The 10,511-nt window shown below is 38.2% G+C and overlaps 1 protein-coding gene across 1 annotated transcript; it reads left to right on the top strand.

Annotated features, from left to right (window-relative positions):
* The first annotated feature begins 7,110 nt into the window (after positions 1–7,110).
* Positions 7,111–10,511, top strand: LOC136255411 (disks large homolog 2-like). The gene is made up of 4 exons (XM_066048164.1): positions 7,111–7,475; positions 8,718–8,937; positions 9,264–9,459; positions 10,126–10,511. The coding sequence occupies exons 1-4, from the start codon at positions 7,440–7,442 to the stop codon at positions 10,367–10,369; spliced, it is 696 nt and encodes a 231-aa protein (XP_065904236.1). The 5' UTR covers positions 7,111–7,439; the 3' UTR covers positions 10,370–10,511.

A 10,511-nucleotide genomic window follows, 5' to 3' on the forward strand; every position in this document is an offset into this window, starting at 1 on the left:
TACATGAAGAGCCTGATATTTTTATCAACAATATTGTCTTGTTTCAGTAATATTATTTGGTGTGCATGCACTCATGCATGCATGCTATCAGGTGGAGATGAAAGGATTCCAGGGATGTTGTCCCTTTAGCACACCTGTACACTGGCAGCCACACTCCACCTTTGTTGCCTGCACAAAGTGACCTTAGATCGTATGCATTGATCTTATTTGTGCAGTGGGAGGTTAGAAGTGCCTTCACGTGATAGTCTCTGTGAAGGTAATTCGGTGAATTATTTTGCATCCATTACAAGCTCTAAAACTGCAGTGATGAATGCAGGGGCGTAGGGAGGGGGGGTTCCGGGGGGTTCAGGAACCCCCCTGTAAAATTTAGACTTCTGCAAGCAGGATCCTAACACACCATTTAGTGTGGCAGGACAAAATGAGTGAGCAATATAGTGTAATGGCACAGCACAACAATTGATAAAACTTACATTCATCTCTCAGGGAAGGATTTACAGAGGTAACATGAGCCCCTCTTCAAAACTTGTTAAAAAGATCGATATACTCTAATAGAGCAGTCAGGTATATACTCTAATAGAGCAGTCAGGTATACTCTAATAGAACATGCATGTAAATATCCATGTCCATATGAAGTTTTTCAGACATTCCAACATTAAATGCAAACTTAGCATGACCTTATACTGCTATAGCTTTGGTATGCATTAAAGATATAGAGCTCCAGTAATTTATCACTTGTGTTATGCAAAATGAATTCATGCTATGCATATTTGTATAGTTATATTGTTTGATCGTCATTTGTATCAGTGGATTCATGGCTCCTATACCACAGTGAGATATAACCATCACTTACAGATTACTAGCTATATGTGTCTCTATGTGTTATGCTGTCTGCTTCCACTAGGTGACTTTATCTAGTACTACAGTACCTTCATCCCAGGGCCACTTAATGCATCATAATTAATGTACTTTTTGCATAAAATATAGCGATTTGCTGAGTTTTGATTTATTAAAATATTGAAAGTCTCTCAGCGGCTGGGGGCTGCGCCCCCAGACCCCTGCTTCTAGTTACTCAATGCTGGTGCTGGAACCCCCCTTCAAAAAATCCTGGCTACGCCCCTGGAATGAGGTGGTATGTGCAATGGTGTGGAAAACTAGAAAGATCATGTAAGGGGCTGCTGCATATAATGTTTAATTTACCTCTTATTATTTTATTCTTGTTTATCTTGTAGTTATTTCTCAATTGAATGTCTGCAGTGACAGGGACAGATCCAGGGTTTGACAAAGGGGGCACACCATGATCAGGATAGTGAGTCTAGTCTGTCTTCTCAATACTAAAAGTTTTCGATTGTGGTACTTTTTTAATAAGCATATTTTTCGTGATATTCCTAGGACTCATCCATTTATTTTGAACAAAACATAGTAAGAACGTTTACTGCTGCTGACCACAAGCAACCATCATTGAAATCTTCAAGTGTGCCTATAAATTAAATCCAGTGGTTTTGCTCTTACTGGTTGGGTTGACTGGTCGGCCAGCGCAGTCAGGCTATCAGCCTACACTAGCTTGGTCGATTGGTTGTCAGTACTGGCCAGAATGAGTGATGATTACTCACTCAAAGTAGGCTATCAGCCTGCAAAATAGACCAGGCAGTTCTATAACTACCTGATATAGAACTGTGATCTATTAAAGTGTTCTATAACTACCCAATATAGAACACTTGTGCTTGTAATGCGAATATAGAACACTTTTTTGCTTTGATTCTCCCATGCAAAGTTCTTTATATATATCTTTTTTGCTTTATATATTCGCATTACAAGCACAAGTGTTCTATATTGGGTAGTTATAGAACACTTTAATATATATACATTAAAATGATCTTCTCAAAAACCTTTGAAATGATACATAAAAATTAATTCTAGTGATATGGATGATAGTTAGATATACATGTAGTGGTAGCACGGTACCCACACTTGAAGATGGAATATATGACCCAATGTGTACGCCATTCAGATGGTAAGTATAGCCATTGGTAATAGTTAACTGAAAAAGATAACTGAAGGGTTGACAGAGAACTTCTGCACAACATTCTACGGTACAGTGTTAAGTGTGTAGTGTATTTAATAATTATATATAGACAATTGGCAATAGCTATATTCTTCTCTACCAGAAGCATAAAATAATACAAACACATACGAGTATTTTACAATCAACAATAATAATATAATGTTCAAGAAAAAACATAAACATTAATAAAGAGAAGAAAGACAACACGTTAAGCATGCACACACATTTATAAATGGCTATATACATAAAACAAAACACTCTTAGGTGGCCTCCCCAAAGTTGGCTCCGAGCGTGGCGCTTGGCCGGAATCTGGGTGGCCTGCAGATCATGCAAGTCATGATGGGGTTGGCTTTTTTTCAGCCCTTCTATATTTGTTCCGTTTCACTTTAGGATATTTAACTCAAATATTTTCGGTTAGGCTCCTAGGCTATGGGTAAATACCTCGAACAGGCTCTGCCTTCTGTGTACACCCTCCAGTGCAGGAAACAAAGTAACCAAGTTCCACAGCTAGTACTGAATAGATTTTTAGCAGAACAAATCTGAATGAAAGATGACAAATTGCATGTGGGACATGCATGTAAACAAGACTGCAGTCACCCACATGGTGCATATTGGAGGTGTGGCAGCACCAAGCAATGTTACAGTATTCTCATAACAATGCCAACAATTAAACACATGTACATGTGAACCCCTCACCTGCATGTCCACAAAACAAATCATAGTACCAACTCTAGCTACATGGCTATAGTATTGTAGTAATAATTCTGCTACAAAGGATTCTTTATTACCTTTGTTTCAGAGTACTCACCAAAATTAATGTCAATGCTGGCTGTGTATCTCTTCTGCAAAAAAAAAATTTCCAGCTGGATATACAGTGTATAGAAAAGATATAGAAGTGATGGATATGGAGGAAACTTCATAGCATGTCAAAATGGAAGAACACAATCTTGAACAAATGCCGAACTATATAGCTGTTTGCTGTAAACCTAATTAACCTAGCTTTGACCACCGTGACCTTTCATACATGGAAACTAGGGACCCGCCGATTATGCTGGCATAATTTTGAGTAAAATAGGTACCTAAAAGCATTGAGCATAATGCCAGCATAATAGGTTAAATATTTGTACGATAGTATAAATTCTTGCTGGAAAAATGACAATTGCAAAATAAGATCAATATACTCTAATAGAGCAGTCAGTAACTCTAATAGAACAATCATCAAACTGACTGTTCTATTAGAGTATAACGATCTTTTCTCTTACATGCAGCAAGAATTTATTATTTGTGTTCCAGCCACTCATTTTTTTCTTTCTATACAGTGTTAAACTAGTAGCAAAGCATATGAACTAAGGCATGAACATTGAGCATAATCGAGCATAATAGGTAAATATCGAGCATTAATTTAAGCATAATAGTTGAATTTTTGAGCAGTGCAGCATAGCATAATAGTAAAATTATGAGCATAATCGGCGGTTCCCTAATGGAAACTTTATGTGACACACCGGAGAATGCTGCATAAAACCTCTCCTATGTGGAGACATAAATCTTCTGAACGTTAACTGGGAAAACATTGTATTAATGCTAACACCTTTAATGGATGTACACAAAAAATGGTTGACTTCCAACCAGAAGAAATAATACATTATCGGTATAGACATTTTTGCCACAAACCATCCATCATTGGTTATTGTATGCATGACCACAAGGCAGTCCTATATAGTTTACTCCTTCACTGTAAAATATGGGGTGTTCCAGTACACCCCACTGGAGGCGTTATATATATGGCCCACGCCTCAAAAGGTAATTGGTGGGTGTAACTTTGTACATGAATTCCCTCTACACAGTATATGTAACTTGAATCAGGCTAAATGCCAAAACTCCAAGATCAACAAGATCTCAATCATAAGCCTTCTATGCATGTGAAACCATGCTCATACCACCAGGCAAACGTGATTTGGACCAAGTTGTGTGTGTTAATTCAATGTATCTAGTCAGACCTGAAATTGGACACTCACATTAATTACATACCACCTAAGAATCCTTTCTTAAGTGAAACATTTTACTTGCTTCACTGCATACAAAGGAGGTTAATTTGTCCATCTATTTTCAAGTGATTCCCAGTCCAGCTGGTCCATGAAATTACGGTGGGATCACATGTATTTGTTATAAAACAGGCTGCTCTGTGTTGGATCTACTCTATAGAGTTGAGATTTCAAGGTAGACTGCCAATGTACCAACACTGTAGCAAATTTAAGTGGAGGACAAATGAATATAACTAATGCTAGATTATTTATGTATACAAATTATTCATAATGAAATTGATATCCCAGTACCCGGCTCCACTTTGCAACATATTCCAGAACAAGAAATTAATACCCTTTTTAATCTCCAACCACTGTAGATCTCACCAGTCTTTGCTTTTTCCCATTTACAATTTTGCTTTGGAACAATAATTACGATCTAAAGGCTCTAATTCATAGTTTTTTAAATCTATAATTCACCTTATTGTAATCGTACTATTTGTCTGTATGTTTTCTTCATTTTCCTTTGGAGTTGTACAATATAGGTAAAATTTTCTCTCCCATATAGGATTTCTATTTACTTAATTATAGCTAACCACCATAGATAATAGTGGATGTGTCTATTATCAATGACCCCACCGATAATAATGGGGTTAGCGCTGGATACTGTGACGTGTTTTTTAAACCAGGCGCACGCCCACAGCCGGCCGAAGGCCGGCTGTGGGCGTGCGCCTGGTTTACTGTAATTGTTTTCGTAAAAGTGTGTGTGTGTACCTATCTATCTACCTATGTACCTATCTACCTATGTTTGTCCGTACGCACCCACGTGAGCAAAATCGTTTAATAACGGTGAAAGCAGCTTTTACGTAAGAAGTAAAAGTGAAATGAAGTCTGTATTAAACTTCTGCACAGGTGAACTTTGCTCTGAGGTGGTTTCTTTTCGGCGGACTGAAATACGGGTGTGGTGACTTTCCTCAGACTACCTTCCCCTTGAGGTTTTCAGGCATTTAGCAACTGAAAAACAACGGTGCAGGCCTCGTACTCTGCCAGGAATAGCCTATCGCTTCGAGTTGAAAGGGGGCGTATCCCTTACGTACGCGAACGAAAATGAAGAGCAGCTTTGAGGCTTTGTCGAGAGAATTTGTGGGAAAAAACACGTTAGTCACACTATAAAACAGTTTAGAAGATAGTTTTGTGCGTAATATGTTGGTAAAAGCGGTTTATTTAACAAACGCTTCCTTAGCAGTGCATAGCAACGTAATTGAATGAATTACGAATATTTCATGAATTACGAGAAATAGCTAATTATATTATTGCACAACCCAAACTACCATATTGTAAAGTAGTAATACATAGTTGGTTAATTCGTAGTAGTATATACTGTCTATAGTTATTCCAGATGAGTTAGCTAGCTGCATGGCGCCTGGTTTTTAGAAGTAGCACAACATCAACTTGTTTTTTTTGATACTTTCCGTATAATGACCACAAAAATCCTGTTCAATTAACTTTGTAAGGCTTCACATTATTATAAGCTAAGTCAAAAGTGTTCCGTGTTTGAAAGACTACAGCATGGACAAAGGGGACGACCATCCTGTGCGACTACGCGTGACTGAAGATGTTGTATCGAAGGCCGTTAACAAACATTGTCTTACCTCGCTTGAGCAAAGTATCAAATGTAACCAGATCGCTGAATTGTCTGGTCATGTAGTTCAGTTGTCTGCTCCGAAAGAGCAACTCGTTTATTCATCTCCTAAGAGATTCGTAGATGTTGTTACTATAGCGTATAACGAACACCATGATCTCGTGTGGCGACCTGACGATGTGTGGCAAGCTATCCTCACTCAGTTTTCCTTGTACGTGATGAAGAATTCCGAGGCACTTCGTGACAAGTTTGTAGACTTCAAGGGGAAACGGGAACTGACAATTGAGACATTGGGTACATTGTACACTGTTGACTTCGGTTGTCTTGCTAAGAGGATGGTGGATGAAAAGATCATTAAAAACATAAAAGACCCAACTATCGCAGAATGAATCCTGCCAAAATTCACAACCACAACTGAAAATGATCGAATAGTGGCTTCCGTGAGCATGATGGCTATTCTCAAGGAATATTTTGACTTCAGAATTCGTACGTCGTGTGGGTTACCATCAGTTAGCTACTCTTCTTGGCTCTGTTGATGACTGGAAACTTGTACGTCAGAAAGTCAACCGATTGTTGGAGTTCGACAATCAAGGTGGTGACATGAAGGTGGTGACATGAAGAAATGGCATCAATTGCTGACTGGTGTGCTTGAGGAGTTCATCAAGACAAAGAGTGGAGTGGCCAATGACAAGTTCTGGCAGAAGATTTGCCACTTTTCAAGTGGTAATGGAACTTCCTCAATAAGTGTCTGGATTAGTGTGTTTGCCATGTTTAATAAATATGGAGAATGGCAAGGAGACCGAAGATTTTTTGCAAGCTTTGGTGGTGTGAAGATAGAGTGGCCAGTTGTTGAAATAGCTGAAATTCCATCGGGAGCAATATCAGTCCCAATTCACATTGATGGCAATGGCACAGAATATGATGGGTGTTTGATGGCTGGTCAGTTTGCATTTGATGGTGAAGGTACAAGTGTCCAACCAAGATCAGACTGGTGTATTGCTGTCAAAAGTTCAATAACTGTGAAAGCTTAGAAGTATACAAATTGTTTTTTTACATCATTTTGTACTAGTGCACAGCTAAAGTACCTAATTTACTAACCATGAAAAAAATGGAATAGTGAGTATGTTTACAGAGCTAATGGCCAAATCAACTAAGTGCCATGCCCAGTACTATACATGAGTGACATCACACCAGACGTCTACAAAACACCAATATAATGACAAAATGTGAGCTCATTTAAGTACACTAAAGTACTTACTTTACTAGCCATGAGTAAACTAAAGTAACTACGTAAAGGGTGTAGTAAATTTGTTTCTAATGGCGAAATTAAATGCCATGCCAGTACCATATATAACATCATGTCAGGTATCTATAATCAAATCAAAGAACTCACCTGTGACATTCATTCAGTAAAAAGCAATGAACCATATCTTCTCCAAATCCACAGGTTAACTCTGGCTCAGCTTTACAGAACTATAACCCACAGTCGATCCTGTGAAGTTATATGTATGTACCAGTGCATGTGTGATATTGGTTGGTTGTTTAAAGATGTACATTTGATGGCTTTCAAGCACTACTGCGTTTTGTATGTGGTCAATGTATTGCTTTGTTTAAACTGATTACTTCATATTAAGTTGTTAAAGGAGCTGCTCGTAAAGATGGCAGGATTCGTTCTGGAGATAAAATATTAGCCATCAATGGACAAGATGTGTCCATGTCTCAACAAGACCTGGTAGCTGCCACCTTACAGGTACAAAATACTGATGTTGCAGTCACTATGTGTACAGAACTTTGTCCCTTATACAACTGTACTGTTGAACACCTCCATACTGGGAACCCTTGGACCATGTTAAATACTGGTTTCAGGGTTCTAAGTACAAAGTGGCAAGTGCCCTGATGTTAGTGTCTTCTTCAAATTAGAGGGGTATTAAAGTGCAATGGATCCCAAACTTCAATTATCTCAACCTCAATTATCTGAACTCCAAAAGTGACTGTTCTATTAGAATATTGAGTCATTAGTGTTCACCCTATTAAGAGTAAATGATTGTTCTATTAGAGTAATTGAACAAAGCTTTGTACACTAATCAATGGGCTTCAGTTATCCAAACAATTTCACTTATACTTTAGACTAACTATAGTCAGTTCACGTTTACCTTTACCTGAGCCATCGTTTCTTGTTAATAACTCTTGTTACATGGGCTAGCTTCCCAGTTCTTCAAATGCCTGTTAATCAAAAAAGCACTTTAATATAGGCAATAACAAATAACGCACTTTGATACAGGCAAGAGCAAATGAGTTATGAGGCTTTTAAATATCCCATACATTTAGTATGGACAATTTCAGGGCGTAAACATGGTTACAACATGAAAACATACTTGTTCCAGTACAAAACCATTGGGAGTGAACATGTGTTCACCTCTTTGATATTACTGTGTTTGGCAGGGGCTCAGGTGAATGCGAACTGACTATATGTGACCCTATTTTGGAAAACCATACAATTTCCCGATATATTAAAGTGGGTGTGGCTCACAGAAGTACTTATCCTGCTGCAAGACTAGATTATATACAACTCGTACAATAATCGATTACTCCACATACATTTTGACACATAGGTAAATTTTCTTTTTTTATGGCTAAAATGAATCAGTGAGTGATTATCTACCTTGTGTGAAAATTTTGTGATGATATAATGAAGCATTCCAAAGATATGGCTAATTTACTGTCTAATACATAACAAATTAACTTTTCATTATCAGTTTATAGGACTGTATAGTGATCAGGTGTGACAAATTATTGACAAATCACTTTGTTGACAAAGATCTTCATTCTTACATTCTAAAATGGATGAAAAGAGATCCTTGAGAGTTTAATCATGTGCCCAAATGTATGGTTTTCCAAAATAGGGTCACATATAGGAACAAAAGTGTTTGGAAAGCTGAGATTCCACTGTACATAAATAGTTGGTTTTTACTTTTGTATTCTTTCCCCTCAGAGTTGTAAAGGAAAGGTTTCCCTTACTGTTGGACATGCAGTCGGCATGTCACCTGTGAAGGACAGGTCACCAGATCTCAGCAAGTTCCCTCTGTTAATTGGTCCACCTGTGGAAGTCCATCATCCTCAGAAGAGTCCTCCAAGTTATCCTGGCTATAATAATGATGACAACATGGAACCTAACGGGAGTTCATCATCACTGAAAGTGTCATCATCATCTGGTGTGTGTGAGTGAGTGAGTGAGTGAGTGAGTGAGTGAGTGAGTGAGTGAGTGAGTGAGTGAGTGAGTGAGTGAGTGAGTGAGTGAGTGAGTGAGTGAGTGAGTGTACTTGCGTGCGCGGGAATGCACATGTGTGTAGTATGTGTGTGTGTGTGTGTGTGTGTGTGTGTATGTGTGTGTGTGTGTACTCTTCAGTACGTAGAGATGTATTATGATTTTGATGGGAAACAATTAGGGAAATCTCTGTAGCATACACAGCTCCCAAACACGTATTGTTAACAATCACTTGTATAGTAATTGTAGTTAATTTCGTCTTGTCTCTTATAGTAAATCATTACAATTCCGATCTATCCTATCATCATGACACATATCCATTACGGTACCACTCCTCCTCACCCCCAGTACGATTGTCTCCTCAAATGTCTCGTAATCCCCCACCATATCCTTCTGTACAGCAGCATCACATGGGCTCTGGTGATCCACATGTATATACTACTTCACAAGATTCATCAGTACATAAAGAGTGAGTCTGTAATATGCGTATTTGTGTGTGTAGAGTGAGTCTGTAATGTGTGTTTGTGTGTGTAGAGTGAATCTGTAATATGTGTATTTGTGTGCATGTCTGCCTGTAGTGTGTATACATTAATTTACTGATGCTACACTCCAGAGATAAATGTAATGGTCAATCACTGGACATTTGCTGTACAAATAGCATCAATGAAGTTTGGTCAGCCATAATGTCCTAGCCATCAAAGGAGCCTCAGTTTATCTATTCGGTTTATGGTTTTGACTGCTATTCATATCTGTTCTTTGATTGCTAGGAGATCTATATTGTTACAACTAAGGGGGGGGGGGGGGGGGGGTCCATGAATGTACTCGGCCAATTAGCAGCAGCCATGTAGCCCACAGCAACACTGTCACCATTGTTCCCATATACAGGCTATGCCAAAACTGTTAACAATCGTGTTTACATCCATACTTACAACTAAAGTGTCCTGCCATGCTCTACCATGTCCATTCAAAACTACACATGGTAGGACATTGTGGTGGGTCAACTACAAAAATGTTATATTTGTCACTGCACTCTGCTTTACCTTATGTTGTATTATTCTCCACCTTGCCAATTCCTGTCTTATTTCTTTAACTAATAACTGACAACATATTATGTGTATATTCTTCATTATTACAGGATTAAACTACACAAGGGGTCTAGTGGTTTAGGTTTTGCAATAGCCGGTGGAAATGAGGTACCGATCTACATCAACAACATAGCCAAGGATGGGGTGGCTGACAAGGATAGTCGACTACAGAGTGGTGACCAGTTGATTGCAGTTAATGGGATTAACATGCAAGGAGTGTCGTACCAGTATGCCCTAGAGACTTTAAAGAAAGTTCATGGTGAAGTGACATTGACAATAATTCCGTCCACTTAAAAATGATTTATTACTATGTACTTTTTAAAATTCGTTTATGCTAATGATATTCACTTGTACAATTTACCAATTCATGTGTGTATATGTATATAATGTAATTACTTTTTATACATCATTTTTTGAAAAGTCATTCTTTTGACCA

Source organism: Dysidea avara, chromosome 5 (genome assembly GCF_963678975.1).
Source record: "Dysidea avara chromosome 5, odDysAvar1.4, whole genome shotgun sequence".
Lineage (NCBI taxonomy): Eukaryota > Metazoa > Porifera > Demospongiae > Dictyoceratida > Dysideidae > Dysidea > Dysidea avara.

What these genes read in the sequence shown, in the direction of transcription:
- LOC136255411 (XM_066048164.1), top strand. Translation starts at nt 7,440, where the DNA reads ATGTCTCAACAAGACCTGGTAGCTGCCACCTTACAG. An exon ending in TGGTAGCTGCCACCTTACAG is followed by an intron (nt 7,476 to 8,717) that starts GTACAAAATACT and finishes CTTTCCCCTCAG; the next exon opens with AGTTGTAAAGGAAAGGTTTC. An exon ending in GAAAGTGTCATCATCATCTG is followed by an intron (nt 8,938 to 9,263) that starts GTGTGTGTGAGT and finishes TGTCTCTTATAG; the next exon opens with TAAATCATTACAATTCCGAT.